Raw genomic sequence first — 20,546 nt, forward strand, 5'->3', positions numbered from 1 at the left:
GGCTATTCCTTCCGGACTCGTGAGTACATCGGACAATACAAAAGAACACCCAATGCCGTCGACCTTTCATTATTGGATAAAGCGGGTCAGAGGCGCTAGATAGTGTCCAGGTTCTGTTGCGATCCCGACTGAGATTGGGGGAACCGCATGAAGCTTTCTGACTGAATAGCCTGCTCGAACCAATTTGAGTTGAATAATAAACATCTCTTCGTAGGTAATGAATTGTGGTCCCCCAAGGGAAGTGGAGCCGCTAAACTCACCTTCAGCCGTCCAGACGGCCCCAAAGAGGATCAGAAAGGTTGACGATCCGAGGGCCAGAACCGACGCTTGGACAGCATGGGCAATAGGTCAAACAACGGACAGAAGCCAAACGGGCTACGTTTCCACCTAGGCCCCCTCCTAATGCTGGCTAGTCTGGCCGCATTCGACCGATTGCATGCTAAGGGCCGCCGGGGTTTCCCGTCCAGAGGTCCAATCGGATACGGGCAGCTCACGGTGGAAGCTCACGATCCTCGCATCGCACGTCAAAAATGGCCCAACGGCGCGGTAATTAACATCCAGAGATTCGATAGTCCCACCAATAGTGGACTTGTCTGATTTTCCCACCCCCGGGACCCGCACAGGCTGTAAGACGCCCAGAACTCTCTTTCTTTGTCGCCGTCGCTTCTCTTCTTTCACTCGGTGTATCTCGTCGGGTACATAGCGTGGACTAAACCTTTGTCGCATCGCATTCTTCGGTCTTTCCCGACATCAAAGAAACACCACCAGCTTCCTCCATTCACAATGGAGTCCGTGGACTTGGTGGTCGTTGGCGCAGGTGAGCATTTCCCATGTGCTTCCCATCCCCGATTTTGACTGGTGTCCACACACAGGCTGGAGCGGGCTCGTCGCCGTCAAGACCTACTGCGAGGTCAACCCCAGCTGCAATGTACTGCTTCTGGAAGCCGCCAGTTCTGTCGGCGGAGTCTGGGCCAAGGATCGGCTGTACAAAGGCCTCAAATCCAATAATATGCTGGGGACCTACGAGTTTAGTGACTTCCCCATGGACGAGGAGACTTTTGGCGTCCACACGGGCCAACACATCCCCGGCGAGGTCATTCAGCAATATATGGAGGCTTATACAGCCCAATTCGGCTTCGCCAACCGGATTCGGCTAGAGCATCGCGTGGAGAGCGCCCGGCATAACTTGGATGGCACATGGCAGCTAGCGGTGTCGCATGGGAGCAAGACCACAATCATCGACACCACGAAATTGATTGTTGCCACGGGAATCACATCACAAGCATACCTGCCGACATTTTCGGGCCAGGAGAGCTTTGGTGCACCGGTTTTCCACTGTCGCGATCTACTGCAGAATGAGGCGAAAATTTTCCAACCCGGTCAGCGTGCAACAGTGTTCGGAGGCACCAAGTCAGCATGGGATGCGGCCTACGCGTGTGCTACGGCGGGAATGCAGGTGGACTGGGTCATTCGCGAGTCCGGCCACGGTCCGGTCTGGATGGCACCACCATATGTGACCCCGTTGAAGAAGTGGCTAGAAAAGCTCGTCACGACTCGCTTTCTGACCTGGTTCAGTCCATGCATCTGGGGAGACGCGGATGGGTACACGCGTGTGCGCAGCTTTTTGCACGGCACCTGGCTGGGACGTAAGATCGTCGATTCGTTCTGGTCTGTTCTTGCGAACGATGTGGCGCAGCTCAATGGCTACGACAAGCACCCCGAAATGAAGAAGCTGAAGCCGTGGGTGAGCCCGTTCTGGTTTGCCACATCCATCAGCATCCTCAACTACCCCACCGACTTCTTCGAATTGATCAAGAACGGCACCATCAAAGTGCACATTGCCGACCTGGACCGGCTCTCCGACCACACAGTACACTTGTCCACGGGTGAGACGCTCCCGACGACTGCCTTGATCTGTTCGACGGGCTGGCGCTCCACACCCAACCTGCAATTTCTGCCGGAGGGCATCGACCGCGAGCTAGGGTTCCCGTGGAGCACCGATCCGTTGGGTGACACGCTCGTCCAGGCCGCCGACGAGGAGATCCTGCGCCGATTCCCGCGTCTCCGCGATCAGCCCCGACCAAATCCCCAATTTCGACCCCTTGATGACCAGGCAGAGGCAGCCGTGCCGCACCCATTCCGGTTGGCGCGGTTCATGGTGCCGTTGGCTCTGCTCAAGGAACGCTCGCTAGCCTTTATGGGTGTGACCATGAACTTCAACACCACCCTGGTCGCACAAACCCAGGCATTGTGGATCGCAGCCTATTTCGGGGGTCAACTCACGCCCGCTGCCGTCGAGCGCTGCCCACCTGCATTGTGCGCGACCATGTCGGATGGCAAGGCCGCCGTAGAGGATTCCGATCTGGATCTCGCTTGGGAGGTTGCTTTGCATACGGAGTTTGGCAAGTATCGCTACCCAGCGGGCTTTGGTCGCCGTAACCCGGACTTTGTGTTCGATGCCATTCCTTACATCGACTTCCTACTCCGCGATCTGGGTCTGTCACCTGAGCGCAAGCAGGGTCTTCTGGCGCAATGCTTCCATCCGTACGGCGCCGAGGATTATTGTGGTCTGCTAGATGAGTGGAAAAAGACCCAGATGAACTAGGTGTGGTTGAGAAGCAGGATGATGCGTCGTAGTTTCTGTCTACATGCTCTTGATGACCCCTTCCCCACGCGAGATACCCCTTGTTTGGATTTGTCTTTTCCCGGAATTGCTTAAACTGTGACAATTTCTGCTAGTGATTTTTCTCTATCGTTTTAGTGCAATATCGATATCCAAATGAACAATATCATGAGAAATATCTCTGAGCCCACATGTCGAAGACCACACACAGTCTGCAGTTCATATGAGTCTACATATCAATGCCTTACTCTACCAGCGCAAACTGTTCGAATGCTGCAACACCAGCAAGCAACGAGGGTTGTGAAATGGGCGTTGTCTTTGTGCCCCCTGCAGCGCATGCATCTTGCAGTGGACTCTCGCTCTTCGCGATATTCCCGGTCATATTTCCAGTCCACCGCATATAAAACTCTCCGTCACCAGCAACCACAGTTCCCGCGGAGACGTTAACCTTCAGCAAGCCCTCTGTTCCCAAGTCGAACTGTAGTCGGAATCCTTCGGGGACATCCCCAACGTGAGGTGGGTATCGCCCACCAGTAGTTCCCGCAGTGCCCACCGGATGAACTGCGAGGAGCGATGTATTACAAGATGAGACAATCGCTTGGCCATCTTTGGCAACATAGCTGCTCACGTAGGTTGTGTTGGTAGGGTCGTTTAGTGCGAGGTAGCTGAACCACACAAGGGAATACGGTCCTAGGCGGCCATGACCCCAGTACCAGCTCTGGACTGATTCCATAAAAGGGCGGTCCGACCAGTTCTTATTATTGTTAGGAGTGGAAAGATCGGACATGAAAGTGATGTTGTCCTAACCTTATCGTGATACCCGGGGCCCTGGAACCTCAGCAGCGATCCATGGATTGTCAGATCAACAATGCCCGTGGCGTCGGGAACGAGGTTAGCCCACCCCATATGGGGTGCGACCTGGAGAGTGGTTGTTCCTTCTTGGATCCCACACGGCAGATGAAGAGGGGCACGCTGTCTCGTAGCGTCAATACTCGATCTATACCTATATAGAGTGCATGCATTCTCATCACCCACCGAGGTCAGAGTAAACCGCCCTTCAACTTGCATTTCCTTCGAACTGATGGTGATCTCATACTGAGACAGATTACTCCGCTGGGAGGCCCAGCTGAAGCCCGTCGAAGCCCACTGACCCGTGCTGGACACATTGCTTGTTCCACCGACAACGGTGGCCATGGTGGCCGGGATGAAATCCGCAAAGACGGTGCCATTGGCAAACGATGCCCACAGGTACGCAATGAGAACGGAAGACTCGTTCGTACTCAGGAATGGGAATGCAAGAGCCGATGAGGTGAAGAAGGTGACGACCAGCGAGTCGCCGGGGTCAACATCCGACACGACATCGAAGTACCACCAGTCGAAAACGGATGCGTTCACGACATCTATCTGGGGTTCATCCAAGCTTAGCAACGTCTCCGGGTCAAGGGTCTTGGATGGCGTTTGAATGTCGAATCGAGCATGACTAGTTCTATTCTGAACCTTGTTAGGGATGTGATATGTCCAGGGAAGAAAATCAAGGTCGATGCTGGCATTAATGGCCACTGAGGGCTGGCGCAACGCGGCGGCTTGCTCCACGAAGCAAACAAGGAAGATGAGTGCAAGGAAGGGGCTGAGATTCAACCCCCGAGGCACCATGATGAACAAGTATATAATTGAGGAAGGAATTTTATGGACAGCTGTATTCCTATGTCTGAAAGGGGTCTGTTTGACATATAAGTCGATTTTTCTGGCCCGGTGGGACATACATGTCGGCAGACTTGCCATCCGCCCAAATATAATCTCCGAGCTGCATCAGACCCAGATGGAAGCGGTGGAGGCGTCTATTCAAGCGAAACTGCCACGGGCAGGGAGGATCTCTATTGGGCTAGAGGATTGGGGCACGCTTCCCGATCCAGTACTCAATAGAGGCGGTGGGGGATGGAGGCATTAGCCACCGTTGTACCCCGTTGTCTACGCTAGAAGGCGACTGGCTCCAGAAATACTTCGGCTAGATGGGTGGGTCTGAACATGATGCAAGAACGGCCATATATACCTGAGAAGAACACACCAGCAGCCGAGACACCGGGTTATCAGTTCATCACTCGCTTCGGTTGAATCACAGAAGAAGAAACAGGAGATAAGTACATCCGTCACACATGATATCAGGCTGTAAAGAAGAAAAAAACAAGCGCATACAGTAGTCCAGCAGAAGATCAAATCAACAAATCATCCCAAAAAATGCCAGAATCACACGCAACACACCCTTCGCCAAACAAGAAGTGGAAAAAAAAGCCATCAAACCCCCGACTCCCAAGGCCTGTACTGTAGATACACTCTCCCTCTTCGTGGTCTCCATATACATACACGAATGGAGGTTTGCGAGAGATGGAAATGCACAAAATGTAGAAATGAGGTGGGTCTGACCCGTCAGACATGTCCATTCATGACCGGGCTCCCGTCCTCACTCAATCCGCTGCTCTTGACCGATTCGTCAGCAGCCCCACTTAGGTTTCGATCATCTGTGTCGTCTTTGCCGCAGCCCTTGACGAGAATATGTCGCTGTGAGAGGGAGTCAGTATGAATCGAAAAAGAAATAACTTCCGCTAAAGGGGGCCGGGGGCGGAAAATACGCACCTTCAATGCGTCCTTGCGGGAGAAACTCTTGTCACAGTGTTTGCAAGGAAACGGTTTAACGGCCAAATGAATCCGCTTATGTCGCTTGAGATCGTGATTGCGATTGAAACTTTGCGGGCATTGATCGCATTTGAACGGCCGATCAGCCGCCGGGGCAGGCATGCCATGCGGCGGTTGGTGGGCGCCATATAGGTGCTGTGAATTCGCAACATGGCCGCTATTGAATCCGGGCAACAGGCCTGCCTGCATGCCTCCCATCATCGACATGGGGGTGTTCGGACTGTGTACATTCGTCATGATCGGACCATTCATGGCCGGTAGAGAGTACGACGGCCACGGCTGGCGAGGAAAGCCGATGTGTGGGTGTCCGGCGGACGGGCTGTGTGAGGGCATGCGCCCTTGGGCATGAATGCCTAGCCCGGCCGACCCCACGGGGGAGGGGCCCCCGTAAAGGTGAGCGAATCCGCCTTGGTGCGGACTGATCAGCGGCGGAGAGGCGCCGTACATGGATTGCGCCTTTGGGGCGTACGGGTCATTTGACGATAGCGACGGCGGAGAGGTAGCTGGTGGGTAAATTCCGCCAGCCATATGGGGCATGGTTGAAGGAGCAGGGAGCGGCTGTGGAAATGAAGACATCGACGGCACCTCGTGGGTCGAGAGACCGTCTGTGGTAGGAGGAGATGTGATGGACGAGGAACGACCCACCAGGCCGGACTGTGGAGAGAAGGAGCTTCGTCCTGGGTATACCGAGTGTGCCCAGGCTTGCGCATGCGGCGGGCCGGCTGCGTACGGGTTAGGGTTGGACCAGTATGAGGGCAGATCCGAGGATCCCCCGGTGGAAGGCGCCAGCGCGTGGGATGGGGTGGCGCTCTCCCCGGATTGGTTTGTGGCGGGTGGCGTGAGCAGGTTCCCGACGCTGGCTGGAGCCTGCGATGCAGGCTGGCTGGGCTGCGAAGGGTACTTGGACGTCGCCGCGAGGTTGAAGGGTGGTGGCGGCAGCTCAAAGCTAGGAAGGGTCGGCGCTCCGGCACGGCGCGCATTCAACGGCTGGGCTGCCAGCGCGTCCAGCGCGGTGCTCATGCCCGGTGCTGCGAGTGTCGCCAGATTGGCGGACGGATCGCGCACGGCAAAAAGATCAGGGGTGTCGCCGAGAGACGGCGGGTGCGACAGATGGCCGGTAGGGGCAGCGTACGAGTGGCCCAATGCCCAATCTCGACCTCCAGGCAAGCCCCCCGAAGGGCTAGATGGATCCAGGAGGGGCGGCCGTCGATCGCTGGGATTTGCGATCGGAGAGAATACTGGTAAGCCCAGTCTCGCGGGGGAGAGGATGGTGGAGAGTGTTTCAGGCGAGACTGTTCAGGAGGCGGCGATCAAACAGACGCTGGGCGTTGTAGTGGTGGTGGTGCTGATGAAGCCGCGAATTGAGACGAGCCCGACGATGCGGGGATCAGGGTGAGATGTCACGGCCACCGAGTGCGCGAGACGTGCATGATCTCGGAAGAAAGCGTAGAAGTCGCACAGAAAAGACTGCGGGCGGGATTGGGTGGAAGGATGGTTGAGGGGATAAAGTGAGAGTAAGATGAGAGAAAAGGGGGGAAAGCAGAAGGGAAAGCACCGCAGGCAGGTAGTGAGCCAGTAGTATAGATTAATAGTAGAGATAGCGTGGCGTTGGAAGAGGCGCCGAAGGGGAACAGCGCGGGGAGGGGGGAGAAGGATATATGTGTTAGTTATGGTCCACGCGGGTCTAGCCTAAGAGCGAAAAGGAAAGCAAAGAAAGCGAGGGGCGGCAACGTGGTTGACAGCTCTGGGCCTATCCCCCGGCTGGCCCTTCCGAGTCATCTTCATATTAAAAGGGAAGGATCGAGATCTGATCGCCACCGGGGGACTACTTTGTGCTTTCGCCTCCTTGCGTCGGACAAGAAAAAGAGAAACTCCCTACGAAGTCACTACTCGAAAGAAAAAATAATGAAAAAAAAGTCGCCACTACCTAGCACCATTTGCTCTGCGCTAGGAATGCCAAACAAGACACGGATATTAGCCGGGTCTCCTAGGTTAGCAGCTTCTCTCTGTCTCTCGCTCTTTCTCTCCCCTATCTATCAGGAGTCGAGACGCACGGACATGGCCGGGAATGGCCAGAATACGAGACCCATGGGTGCTCGGGCAGCGGCAAGCGAGCAGCGAGCCATCTCATTCGCTCCGCGTGTGGGCGCGAGGGCCGATGCAGTTAGACTCTGGCCATTCCGGTATGCCAGCCAGCTCCCTTGGCTTGGTGCTGCTTTCTTTTTTCTTTCTTTTTTGGCCCCTCCAAAGTAACCGAGCCGGTGAGACGCCGCCGATTGGTCCCAGGTTGGTCCTATGATAGAGTGATTGGAGTGGTTTGCACGGGCTCCACCCACGATCTGGCCTGCAGCGTTGCCTCTTCCTAAACGATTAGCCTGTTCATCGCTTGCATCCATGGAATGCATCCGATAGTTAGTGGGTGACTTACTTGGTTACAGAGTTGAGTTAGGGTTACTTTCGGTCGGTCTAATCCTCGGACCCTCCTATTATTGCAAGACGTCGAGTCTTCTCCACACGGTGCATGGATTAATATTATTGCCATCGGGGCTGCACTTATTCCCAGCCCGCCGGCCAATTCTCCCGAAATGAAAATCTATTGGTGTGCGGGTCTGGCCTGGTTATACGCGTCGAGGAGCCGCATTCCAAAACAAAAAATAAATAAAAAACAATAAGCCGGATCGTCACTGCACCCATCACCATCGGTTCGCAGCCGATTTGTCCAGGTCCCTGCAAGGTGGCACCCTGGGACATCTCCACCCCCAACAGATCGTCGCCCGCGTCGGCTCCTGCCGATGTGGCTTTGGAGGAGGCTTGCGGCAGGCGTGGGTGCGGATCTTCTCGAAGCAATGAGGGCGTTTCGAGGGCCGGGAGATCGGCGATGGGGACTGCTGGCAGGGCTGAATGGCGCGGTGAGTATCTAGGAAATGGCGAAAGGGGAGTGAAATGGGCAACCCTAGGGGGGAGGGAGACTCCTCTGACACCACTGCCCATGACTGGATCCATCAGATGAGAGTATGTATATCTCACAGACAGCATTAGCAGACATATCCCTTCATCTAGATCGGTGAACAGGGGTAGCACCCTGTTATCCTCTCTCCCCGTCTCATGGCGAGCCTCCAACCAATCTGATAGTCTCACTTGACCCTCAGATTTGGTGTCTGGCAATAGTTCATGCCTAGGCAGCTCTTCTTTCAGACTCAACTCTCGATCAGACCCAGTCGATCGAAGCGATCTCACAGGTAGAATAGGGGTAGGGATAGATGGATATGTGGTCGGTGGTGGTGGTGGTGGGAGTAAACAACGATATATATACTTCCCTATCTAGACCCACGGGCGCAACAGGACTACCGCCCATGCCCTAATTCCATGATCTCGATGGGGGAACATCGATCACTAGGTATCAAAACACTGAATTACTTCTCTTATGGACCCCCACCATCCTCCGCACTCCCCCACTCACTCTCCCACCGGTCGCAAAAGATAATGCCCACTGAAGATCCCAATGACGTCACCAAGAGGAGTCCCTCTTTTCCCAGTTCATCGCTCTTCTCTCCTTTCTCTTCTCCCTCCCACAACACACCCACCCTAATTGGCCTCGACTTCGTGGTGAATTATTCTCCCTTGTGCGTCCCTCTCATGCAGTACAGACCGTTTCTGACTAGCCCCCTGCGAAGGACATTCCTCGCCTCGTCCAAACTATCCCCCCGCAACACGCGCCCTGTCCACTGCTCCTCAGCAGCCATGTCCGGTGTTAGCAAAGCTTGTTGCTCGTGCGTGACACCTTTGCTGCCATTAACCTGTTGCTGACCACTCCGGTGTGCAGAATCCCGCCCGTCATCTCCAAGGGCTACCAAGCCAAGGGGGAGTACAAGACATTCAATGGCCTGAAGACCTGTACGTACCATATGGAACAACCAGAAACAATCCCACTGACCCTGCCCAGATGTGACCGGCCCCGAGTCGGCCACTAAGGCCATCCTGGTCGTGTACGGTGAGTGATCAGCCCATAGGCCAGAACGACTCCAAGCAGAGACTGATGGGAGCCCCAGACATTTTTGGTTTCTTTGACCAGACCATCCAGGGAGCCGACATCCTGGCCACCTCCAATGAGCAGAAGTACCGTGTGTTCATGCCCGATTTCTTCGAGGGCAGCCCGGCCGACATCTCGTGGTACCCGCCCACCACCGACGAGCACAAGCAGAAGCTGGGCAACTTCTTCCAGACCAAGGCCGCCCCGCCCAACACGCTCTCCAAGATCCCGACGGTTGTGGCCGAGGCCAACAAGCTCGCCTCGGATGGCGGCTTCCAGTGGTCTATCCTTGGCTACTGCTGGGGCGGCAAGATTGCGACGCTGTCCGTCGGCGCTGACAACACCATCTTCAAGGCCGCGGTCCAGTGCCACCCGGCCATGGTCGATCCCAAGGACGCGAAGAACGTGAATGTCCCCATGGCCATGCTGGCCTCCAAGGACGAGCCGGCCCAGGATGTCGACGCGTTCAAGGCCGCCCTAAAGGTTCCCAATCACGTCGAGACCTTCTCAACGCAGATCCACGGCTGGATGGCCGCGCGATCGGATCTGGAGGACCCCGAGGTGCGGAAGGAATACGAGCGTGGATACAAGACCGCTCTGGAGTTCCTCCACCAGCACGCGTGAGGAAAGAGCCAAGGAACTCGAAATGTAAATCATGATTTATTTCGTCAATCAAAATGTGGTTTGCGATGACTGCCTTAACCGTAAAAGTCTGTCCGTACATAATGGGGGTAGCATGGCGGGCAATGTGGTCGTGGAAAGGAAAACGTCATGACTAGCCACTCCGGGCTTCATTCTTCCCTTCGCCTTTTGTTGTTGCTTCTTCACATTCCTGGACCTTGCTGGCCAGACCTCGGCCGTACTCGAAGTTCCTCCAATAGTAATTTACTATCTATTCCTTTGCCGACCCCGCCGCCCTGTTCCTTGGGTTCCGCAACAAGCCGAAACCACGATTTGGCATGCCCAGAGAAGAAACCTCATGGTTGCGTGGCCTGCGATTGATCCTCGAAGAATGAAGCTGGGTAAAATAGTGCATGTCACACAGCCCGGTTAAATCAACTGCACGGCCATACTGGGCCATCAACGATGTCCTTCTTTGGCCGTCGCCGCTCCCAGTCGGATGCAGCACCTAATGTAAACAATGCCGACACACCCAGGCCCTCACCATCTCATCGATATATCCACCATTCCCATTTGGACTTTCACCGGGATGAACCCCAGGGCGAGGGAATGTTCCACGGCCTCTTCCGAAGGCGGAGTGATAGCATGCCCTTGCCGGCAATCACTTCCGAGGAGCATGTGAGCGTGCAGCCTGTCCCTTTTTAAAACTTCTAGCTAATGAGCTGTAGGGCTACGGACATTCCTCTCGTGTCGAGGCCAGCCAGTTGCCAGGGTCGCAGAAGGGCGGCGATGCCCGTCAGCACGACACAAGTGGTGCCTCTTCCCATGCAGGGCGCACCCCCCAGTCACCTACAATTAGTGATCAGGGCGAACCAAAGCAGCCCGGGAATATCCAAGATTTTTTAGAGTATCGGCTGGGCTTTGCGGACCGACCGAAATCAGGAAATACCGAATCTTCGGCTCGCCCGGGCCATCAAGTGCTAACCAAAAATGATATCAAAGCCATTCTATCAGGCGCACCGCACTTTTTGTTGGAGAAAGGCAAGCACGGGCGTTGGTATCCGCAGGTCGTCTTTCCCTGGGATGAGCATAATCCGTCTATCCAGCACCTGTGGGACCGAAAACCATTGCCCCATGCATCATTCACACTCTGCACACTTCATGCACATCTTCCAGTTCCAGACGACTGGGCAGTGAAAGGGGGAGTGCCCATTCGGCTACATGATTGGCGCCGGACCGGTGGTCCCAAAAGAGCGACTTTTGACGTTGGAGTCTTCGAGGTTCCAAATATGTTGTCGAATAATGGACAGGAGCCGGGTACAGTGGGATTCCGGCATTTTCTCGAGCTTGCAGTCGCGGATCTTGTTCGATACAATGGCCCTCCGGAGCCTAGACCGCCCCCGAGCATGCGCCGAATCTCCTCGCTTCCGGCGACGGAAGCATTTGAATTGATGGAACACTATAATGATCCTTACTCCCAGTGTCGCAGTGGTGCCGTACATGACCGACATCGGCTCATCTGTGATGGCCCTTCGGCCTGGAAACGTATAGGAATCCGAGACATCAACCTCCGGTCTCTGGTCAAACGTCTAAATCATTTGCGGCAGTTCCGCCACGACATGCTCCTCGATGGATCAACCGAGACCATATTGGATATCGAGTCCCCACAGGAGCTTCACCATACCCTCTACACGCACTTTTTGCATCCTCCGCCGCGAGCCATAGAGACGAAGTCCAGTCACCCCCAGAGCCTCAAATTTCAGATCAAAACATTAACGGTGGTACTGTCCACCCCCGGAGCGTGGATTGACTTCTCTCTGCCCGAATGGCGCTTCCGGGCCGGCCAGGTGCTCTGGGAGCCACCTCCGCATGAGGATGGAGATTGCATTGATATCAGAATGTGTGCCGAGGGATCGTCGCGGGCGTCCTGGGTGAACCCTGGCATGGAGAGAAAATGGCTCTTGATACAGTTGCTCTTGGCGGCCGAGCTACTTCTGCGCCTGGACGCATTCGTCCGAGTCGGGATGTTGCACGATCCGCATGGTGTCCCGATCACGGTGCAGGAGCTACGCAATTTCGATAAACTGATGAATGGAAAAGTGAATTGGGATCTGATTGTCGTCCGCCGCTTTCTTGATAGTCTCGACATCACATGTGCTTTGTCGCAATCCGAGTCACCTTCGGACGGCTCTCGGCCACCTGATAAGCCCCGTCGCTTTTCTCTACTCGAGACGTTCACCCGTCGTGGCTTGTCTGCCTCGCATGCCGATCTGCGATCCGCCTGGGAGTGCAATTTGAGCTCGCAACATGTTCGGCAGCAGCTGGAAGGACTTTATGTTTTTGCGGAGAACATCTCATGGCCGAGAATCGACGCCCTCAAAGCCATCATGAAGTCTAAACTGGGGAGCAGCGAGAATCCCGTACTTCCCAGGGTACGCAATTGTGTCAGCCCGAGACCAGACAAAACCACGAAGGATACTCCGGCGATGTCACTGGCCAAGGAAGAAATGTACACTCGCCAACCATCTCGACGGCTCCTCAAGCTCCGTAACCCGCGATCCGAAACCGGTGACCAGCATGAGGCCGAAGATCTGGGCTGGATCTCTAGGAGCTGGCTCTCCGGGTTTGTGATACCGGGGGAGGGTATCAGCCATCTTCTCATGGCTACTCTCCTCGAGAATGACCCCGATGCGATAAAGCAGCTGGGACCGATGGTCAATCTCTACGGAGGATTTGTGTACACAGGTCGGAGCTGGTGGAGCAAGGCATGCATTGTCGGACGAGTCTTGTCCAGCTCGGAAGGAGCCAAGACATGTATGGGCTGGATCAACAGCGATATAGTTCCCCACGATGCGACTACACTAGAGCCCTTGCAGAAAGGGTGGTTTGAGGTCCCCGTGGATGAGGTGTTGGGCAGCTCAAGCAAAGCTCGAATCAAGCAGGGCGGCCGGCTGGCAATGGAGTCGACGCCGCTGGGGATGGGTGATATCACCGCAGAAGCGTTCACGCTCCCCAAGGATGCGGCGAAGACGACAGCCACCGTCGATCTGAAGGCGCTGTACTTGTCTGTGAACGGCTACCGAACCCCCAACAGCCAGAACATCATGGTTGCGGACGAGGCATCCATGTCCTTCGCGGTTTCAAGTGCCGGACTCACGTCCCCATCTATGATTTCTTTGCCTCTGAAGTATAACGTACGCTTCATCTCCGCACACGAGTGCCGTCCACCATTGGGATCCCCGTGTTACCAAAATTCTAGCTCGAGCCATGAAATGGACCAGTCTACGACATCCAGATTGTACCAGCGCGCGCGTCTACCGGGTCACCCTCTACACCGGTTCTTCCCATGTCAAAATGTCCCACTGGCCGCTCTTGCCAACATGTCCGCACCGCCGGTGATATCACGTTCATCAATTCCATCCGCCACGCGAAGAGCCGAGTCGCTCCCCAACCCGGAGGTTTGGGTCATTGACGCACGAGGAGATCGAACGAAGGAAACATATGCGCGGGCTTGGTGCGCCTCCGTCGGCTGCCATGCTATCATCGGGCGATCTGGGCGGACATGTGTGGCGTGTTGTGTTCGAGAAGCGAGGGCCGTCGACGTCCGGGTGGTGGTGCGCGTAGGCGATTAAGCAGATCGAAATAAACACGCTTCAACCAAGATCGAATGTTGCATTATTAATTTCAGATCTATTTCCGGCGCAGGAACTCCATGAGTTTCAGTTCGTCTTGCATGGCGAGAAGTCGCATCAATAGCCGTATCACATAATGGGCGTGATTAGTAGTGTAACGTCGCGCGAACAGTGTTGACGTTGGCTGCGGCCGCCCCTTTTCTCATTGAAATTAGGGCCAACGGCATTTCTTCCATGATGATTTGCTCAGAGGGCGGGGGGTAAACGAAATAAAAGGCCAGCACAGCCGCAGCGCCCCAAAATTAAGATACTACCTTCCTTTTCTCTGTGCCAACAGAACTAAAGCGGCCCTCCGACCATAAGCGAATGATAAGGCGCGATCCGAGTGAGGAAATTTGCTTGGGTGGACGCGTAAGGCAGGTTGCAAGTTAAGAAAGGATGACCCATGAACGAGAGCCGAGCCTGGCCGCAAGGAGTCATGGGCCCGACGATGGTGAAACCGCTGGGCCCTTCTATCGCCCTGGCGGATGAAAGCCAGTCAGGTCCCTGCATCGGGTGTCCACCTCGGGGCAAAAGCCAAGGCTTGCGATCGGAGATTCCGAGAGCAACGGTATGGCGCATGTACTAACTGCATTCGACATGACGCCGATAGCATGGCTGCTTTTGCGAGATCTCGTTGAGTTGTTTGTCTTTCGTCATAGGGCTCGTTTGTGCCGGCTCAGGTCTGGCCATAGAGTCATCTGATTTGGAGGAGCGCAATTACTAGATAACTACATACAGATACGGAGTATATACTAGCCGTGCTTTTCAATTATTATGGAGCTACAGCCAACCCAAAGAACCCTGCAAAGTCGCTCCGTGGCAATGTATACCTCTACTGGCTGCAAGAAGCCCTACCTCGTGACATTTCTACTTAAATCTTGTGGCCATGGAGTTGATCCGAACATGCCTTGGTCTCCAGTGATGGCAAAGCCGACGATCGGGGCCAATGTTTTAAACAGCTCAAAAGGCCGAAGGATACTCGATGGCACTGCTGCTGTTACATACAGCTATTCCTACGGCTAAGAAGTCATAGAGGATATTACAGACGAGATCTTTACTTCGGAGGCTTGATGCCGGCTCTGCTCTGTCGGCACTTGAAAAAATCACTAAACCAGGACAGGTCTAGCTTGTGATGAATTTCCAGTGCGAGTACTACAAGTACATCACCGCCATCGTTATTCGAGAAGGGTTCTCCTCCGGATTATTAGGTTACTTAACTTGGCTAACTCACCCACAAACGAGCATGTCCGCGTTAGCCCTGGACCTTGATACGTTAGATCTGAGGATGGAAGCCTAATAACCTAATTAATGCCCGTTGAGACATGAGCCGATCGCCCAACCGAGGCCAAGTGCCGGGCATGTGGTCGGAGTAGCATTGCTCGTCTGGTACATTACATTATTATTTGCTCCATGCGGAGCCCGTTTTATCACGCTACTGCCAGATCTCACATCGCGTGCTTAACATTTCGCCGCGTCACACCGGACCCTCGAGCCTGCACGACGCTGAATGGAACCCACACGACGCCCAATAGGACATCCTCCTCGGATTTGTCTCTCCAAACCTGCCCGCCGATCTTCTACCCAGAGCGTACTGGATAGGAGAAGGTGGTGCGGGGCCTACGTTGCCTTGACTGCTTCGACTATCACCGGCGGTCGAGTAAGAAGTAATAATAGGAAAGCATCCTCCCTTGGAAGGTGTCGTAGAGAGGCGACTGCAGCCCACGCTACCGGGGACCGACGGGCCCTCATTGGCGCTGACGATGGTTGGCCGACGTGAAGATCGCGGCCACCGCTTGAGGACTGCTTGAGGATTTGCAGGTCCGGGGACGAATAGTTAACTAATAATTGACAGTTTCTCTGCTAGCGACGGAGCCAGTGGAATTAGTCGGCGAAGAAAACCCCTTTTCTTGTTGCTGCCGATCGTCGCATGATTAATCGTAGAACCTTCCCTTCTGCCCTAGTTCGGGACTCCAGTCATAGAAGCCTCGCTTGAAGGTGTGGAAAAACCAAAGAAGGTCGATCCTAAGCCTTCCTGAGCGCTTTCCGACGCCAAGGCGATGCTGTAACGCACTACGGGGTCCAGATGATCCTTAATTAAACCTTGACGATACGCCCCACATCAGACCCCTGTCGTTACAGAATTGCGAATGGCAGCCAGATCGCTTCCTGCATGACTGATTGTTGCCCAGCGCTGGCCAATGTCCTTGGGTCAGCCTTCGGACCGACGCCCTAGTCGGGTGTAGCTTCAACAAGGATCTCGTTCGAGGATCAGGCTCGCAACGGAGTCCGCAATGTATTCCATGACATACTTCTCGGATTACTCCGGCGAGCGCTCCTCGCACAGGCAGCCACCGCGGAGTAAGTCTAGCAATGATAGCACGTAGGTAATAATTCAGCAGACTGCAACCGACAGTCTGTATGATTAATATTATCCTGGTGGTCCGGCTGGGGCTCGTTACCCAAGGTACCACCATCACAGGATCGTGAAATGGAAACTGGACCCGTGACTAAACCAGGCCCGCCGACAAGCCCGATTGGCGCGCAGAGAAATTCCATGGACTCGGGAAAGTCTTCATGGAAGGCAAAAAATAGAACAAGGGCAGCGGTCGATGTCACCGGCTACGTACACAAAGGATTAAGCTACCCTCCGGGCAACGGCCAAGAACTGGTCGTACGAAATAGGCAAAAAGGGGCAGCCAGAGTTCAAGTCCAAAAAAAAAAAAAAAAAAAAAAAATTGCGAGATCCAACAGCCGGACGTTCCATCCTCGGTATAAGGTGTTACGCATCAGCCGTGGACCCTGAATCTGTTTTTAGTGCCAATCAACCAGCAGTTCGTTCCTGATGCCACGGTCTTGTTATTATTATCCGGGCGCTGTTGGCAGTAGCTGACGGCGTGCTCTGGCTGTCCTTTCGATCTGCCCCAACTTTAGTTGAGTAGTAGCTCAGCTCGCCTTTTCCAGAAGTCCAGGGATCACCCTTTTGAATGACCAGAGAGAGAAGGTTCTTTGTGAGCAAATGGACCCTAGGAGCAACAAGCTTATTGGTCCAAGGTGCCGACCCAGTTGCTGTCGCCAATCAGTTAACCAGTCTAGAAAGGAAGAATTCCCCAGTTCATCAATGATTGACAGGTATCGCGCGCTCTAAGCCCAAATCGTTGGCTCTGAAGCGACCACCGCCCAGCATCCACATAACCCCACTGTGTCAAGGCACCCAGACCATGGTTCCTCGCCTGTGGCTCATTATTTGCTATGAACCGGCCCTAGATGGGGGATCCTACGCAATTAGGGGGTGGCCTCTGCCTGCCGGATTGGGCCAACGCCCACGATGACGAGCAAAGTCCGTGACGGTAAAATTGAAAACAAAAAGCAACCGTGGAAAAATGCCTCGCTGCACGCCTAGCCCTGGTACTGTCTTTTAGCCCTCACTGGGCTCTCTACCCGGGCACCCCTGAGCGGTGTTGGGCAATACGGGCAATACTTAAGATTAATGGGCCTGCAGGCCCAACTTGGACTAAAGCTGATACTTACGTCTTAGTGTACACAGTCTGTATGCAGAGCCACAAGTGTCCCATACAAATAATCTTAAAATAATAAAATAATAAAAACCAAATCAAATCAAATGAAGACAAGCTGGCAAAATAGGGAAAAAGGAAAAACACAAAACCAGCCCCGAGTCGTTTCACCCCGCGATTAGCTTCTGTCTTTTTAGACTGTAGCAACTTCCTCGATCCGCTCCTCTTCTTCTCCTACTCCATTTTCCCGATTCACTTACTTCATACACTCCTTTGGTTTTTCTTTTCTTTTCCTACTACTTTTGACTAATCTATAGCTGACCTCACCGTCATTATCGCTTGGAGACGGGGGACCCTGACGCTACTCTCGAACCGGACCACGACCATTTCTAGACCCTAACCTTGGAAACTTCGTCTTCTACCTTGATGGTCACTCTAATTTCTATAATTATTCCGGTTCATTATTAATTCGCCTTAAACGCGCCTGGAAACAAGCTTGTCTCAGATCTCCTCCCCCGCCGGCGCAACCCAATTTATCCTTAACCGTGAACACTTGCCTACATCGTCACGGCCTACCTCACCACCGCCACGACGATACTCCGGTCCCTCTGAAATACGCGCAATATCGGCGGTGATCCAGTCCGGCGCATGTGGAGTTGGGCGTCTGAACAGACTCTGAGATTTTCTACGCAACAGCGTCATAGCCTGTTGGGTCTTCCGCTTTTGTCTGCTGCTTTGCGGTGCCTGCATGGCCTGGCATCGATTGTCCTCGCTCTCCCTTCGAATCACGTCTGGCGACGCAATCTGCCGTCGCTACCTCACTCCGCTCCTCCTGCCGCGCAAGGGCTATTGATGCGCGCTCGGCCGGTGCAGTGATAGAATCTCGCTCGGGGGAGCTATGCCCGCGGCTATCGACGAGATGGCATCAACACCGACATCACAAGGCGCACCAGACGCCTCCAGTGATAAGAAGCGCAATAAGTTAGGGTATCATCGAACATCCGTCGCATGTGGTCAGTAACCGTCCCACGCACCTTTACTATCTTTTTTGTTCTTTCTTTTTCCGTTTCCCCATTGGCTTGTCGCCTTTGCGACGCCAATTTAAGCGAAATAATATCTTCCTTCGCGGGGTAGTGGCAACCAGATCGTGGATGGTTTGGCTCATACATTATATACAGTACATTGCCGACGACGGAAGATTCGATGCCTAGTGGCAGCGGATGACACCCAGGGACGATGCGAAAACTGTATTCGGTTGCGCAAAGAATGTCAGTTTTTCCCAGTCGACCAGCAGCCTCCAGTGGAGAAGAAATCAAGGCCCAGCTCCAGGATCGAGACGCCCACGACGGACCGCCCTGCCGCGACCCCCATTGCCTCCTCCCCGACGACGAACATGGGTCCCGAATCTGTCGAGACCTTCTATCCATATCAACCCATACAATTGAACACGTCAGGCCAGGACATGGCGTCCTTCAGCGTGGACTCATTTTCCGGCAATCCGATGCCGGGCTTCGCACCAGGTATGTTAGCATCTTTTCTGCCTTCGTCCTGTGTACTGTAAAAGCCGCGCAAAGAAATGAGCATGTATTGACCGGTGCTTTGCCTCTTTCAGACCGGTCGATGGTATCGGGAAACTTCCCAGGGCATCCGTCAATGGACCCTGGAGTGCCTTGGGACGAGTTCACCACTATGTCTGACCCCAGCATGATGACCCAGATGCCAACTGGAAAGGGCCAGATGATGAATATGGCGCCCAATGCCTGGAATCCTGGGGCCATCCCTTCTGGATTGCCATCTGTTCCGCCCATGACGGGGCAGACACAGCAGATGAGCGCACACCCGACATTTACCTTGCAGCCGGATGGCTCGATGTGGCCAATACCCTCGGGCCCATCAAGAGCAATGAGTTATCCTGGACAGGAGATCGGATCGTCTTATCCAAACCAATTTCCACCCCAGATACCTCCGGATCTCAAACGAAGGATGACAACACCCGCACAATCGGCCTCTGCGCCCACTGCTGCTGGGTCACACGGCTCTCATGGCCCACGTTCGGATATGCAAGCACCGCCGGGGTCAATGTCATACACCGGTCAACCAGGTATGGGGTATGCATCCTGGCAGGACATGAACGCTTTGCCTGGAGTGGGTGTGGTGCCATATCCCATGTACACCGGCGATGCCATCCAACAGCCTCCTTTCACAACCAGCCCTCCCCCGATGGGGCACCCCGGTGCGCCGGGGAGATCATCGGGGTCATGAACCTCAAAAACCTCTCATCTTTCTGGTGTGCTTGAGTCGATCATATTCTTATGGTTTGGGTTCCGTCACGTTACACATAACATTTCTAGAACGCCTTGTTTCATTTCTAATACCCCGGGGATACATTGTTTTCTGGCATTTCAACTTACTGCGTTTTTCGCCTCATACTTTACATACTCCGTGGCGGGTCTGCTTTGCAGCTGGTCATTAGCGGGCGCATCAAAGGGTCTTTCTATTCGGGTGGCATTGTTTCCTTTTTCCTTTTCCTCCTGGCTCGGTCCAACGTTTTTACTTCTCGGTTGGACCTCTCCTATTGGAGACTCTTTTACCTTTGATTTCCTTTTTCTTTTCTTTGTTACTTTCTCCTTTTTTCACCCATTATGCAACCCTCTTGGGCCTTGGCTTTGGCCAATGTCTCTCCTGTGACCTGAAAACTATCTTTTCAACCCATGCATGCTGCGTGTCCTCATTTTTCGGGCAAAAACATATAGACTTCTCTTTCCCTTCTTTTTGGCTTTTTGCTTTGTTTTTCTAACTATTTACTCCCTTTGCCTCTCTTTATGTTCTCATTTGGCATGCATTGCCATGTTCCTTTTTGGTCTTCCTGAGTGAGACCATAGCGAGGATTGAGGTTCCTCATGCCGACACATGGCCCGAGACACCACGTCGACACTTCAATTTCAACAAGGGCCATTGAGCCCGGCTTTGCAGAATTACATTCAATGTACATATTGATCATATCACAGAGAATTGAATGCCACTGCTCTTCACTTCAATAGCCACCTTTGCTTTTACTGGCTGTATGATTTCGATTAACTTTTAACCCCTGAAGGATCTCTGATATCTGTGCTTGTCCGTGGACGGTATTCTGCCTACCATATCTCTTGCGTACGGACCAATCAAATGTTTGAATGCCACATCAAAGACTCAGCACCCTCGTTGATAGGGAACCCGCAGCAAGGATGATGTCAGAAATTTGGGCTAGAAAGATAAGCACGCGACTCGCTGTCTCCGCGGAACTGCAGGCCTTCCTTGAGCAGTGCCATCCCATTGGTACGATCCTGTCCAGACTCAAGATTAGGGCTTAGATTGTTGCCAACCCCTGTCTGGATCTCAATTATCTGGGAGATCTA

The 20,546-nt window shown here is 53.9% G+C and overlaps 7 protein-coding genes across 7 annotated transcripts; 4 read left to right on the plus strand and 3 right to left on the minus strand.

Moving 5' to 3' along the window:
* Positions 1–783: 783 nt before the first annotated feature.
* Positions 784–2,605, plus strand: N7474_002323 (uncharacterized protein; the record flags this gene model as incomplete). The annotated part of the gene is made up of 2 exons (XM_057193738.1): positions 784–817; positions 873–2,605. The coding sequence occupies 2 exons, from the start codon at positions 784–786 to the stop codon at positions 2,603–2,605; spliced, it is 1,767 nt and encodes a 588-aa protein (XP_057055093.1).
* A 262-nt stretch (positions 2,606–2,867) lies between these two features.
* On the minus strand, positions 2,868–4,276 carry N7474_002324 (uncharacterized protein; the record flags this gene model as incomplete). The annotated part of the gene is made up of 2 exons (XM_057193739.1): positions 2,868–3,377; positions 3,431–4,276. The coding sequence occupies 2 exons, from the start codon at positions 4,274–4,276 to the stop codon at positions 2,868–2,870; spliced, it is 1,356 nt and encodes a 451-aa protein (XP_057055094.1).
* Positions 4,277–5,047: 771 nt separating this feature from the next.
* Positions 5,048–7,404, minus strand: N7474_002325 (putative C2H2 finger domain protein; the record flags this gene model as incomplete). The annotated part of the gene is made up of 2 exons (XM_057193740.1): positions 5,048–6,606; positions 7,365–7,404. The coding sequence occupies 2 exons, from the start codon at positions 7,402–7,404 to the stop codon at positions 5,048–5,050; spliced, it is 1,599 nt and encodes a 532-aa protein (XP_057055095.1).
* Positions 7,405–9,055: 1,651 nt separating this feature from the next.
* On the plus strand, positions 9,056–9,968 carry N7474_002326 (dienelactone hydrolase family protein; the record flags this gene model as incomplete). Its single annotated transcript, XM_057193741.1, has 4 exons — positions 9,056–9,084; positions 9,138–9,208; positions 9,258–9,305; positions 9,364–9,968. The coding sequence occupies 4 exons, from the start codon at positions 9,056–9,058 to the stop codon at positions 9,966–9,968; spliced, it is 753 nt and encodes a 250-aa protein (XP_057055096.1).
* Positions 9,969–10,430: 462 nt separating this feature from the next.
* N7474_002327 (uncharacterized protein) lies at positions 10,431–13,597 on the plus strand (the record flags this gene model as incomplete). The annotated part of the gene is made up of 2 exons (XM_057193742.1): positions 10,431–10,643; positions 10,694–13,597. The coding sequence occupies 2 exons, from the start codon at positions 10,431–10,433 to the stop codon at positions 13,595–13,597; spliced, it is 3,117 nt and encodes a 1,038-aa protein (XP_057055097.1).
* A 3,526-nt stretch (positions 13,598–17,123) lies between these two features.
* On the minus strand, positions 17,124–17,901 carry N7474_002328 (uncharacterized protein; the record flags this gene model as incomplete). The annotated part of the gene is made up of 2 exons (XM_057193743.1): positions 17,124–17,150; positions 17,728–17,901. 2 exons carry the CDS (start codon positions 17,899–17,901, stop codon positions 17,124–17,126), a joined length of 201 nt encoding a protein of 66 aa, XP_057055098.1.
* A 124-nt stretch (positions 17,902–18,025) lies between these two features.
* On the plus strand, positions 18,026–19,413 carry N7474_002329 (putative C6 finger domain protein; the record flags this gene model as incomplete). Its single annotated transcript, XM_057193744.1, has 3 exons — positions 18,026–18,168; positions 18,286–18,671; positions 18,764–19,413. Coding segments are annotated over 3 exons (1,179 nt in total), but the record flags the coding sequence as incomplete, so codon positions are not given.
* Positions 19,414–20,546: the final 1,133 nt, after the last annotated feature.

This window comes from Penicillium riverlandense (genome assembly GCF_028828495.1).
Source record: "Penicillium riverlandense strain IBT 135883 chromosome Unknown utg000002l_segment0_segment0, whole genome shotgun sequence".
NCBI classification, from domain to species: Eukaryota; Fungi; Ascomycota; class Eurotiomycetes; order Eurotiales; family Aspergillaceae; genus Penicillium; species Penicillium riverlandense.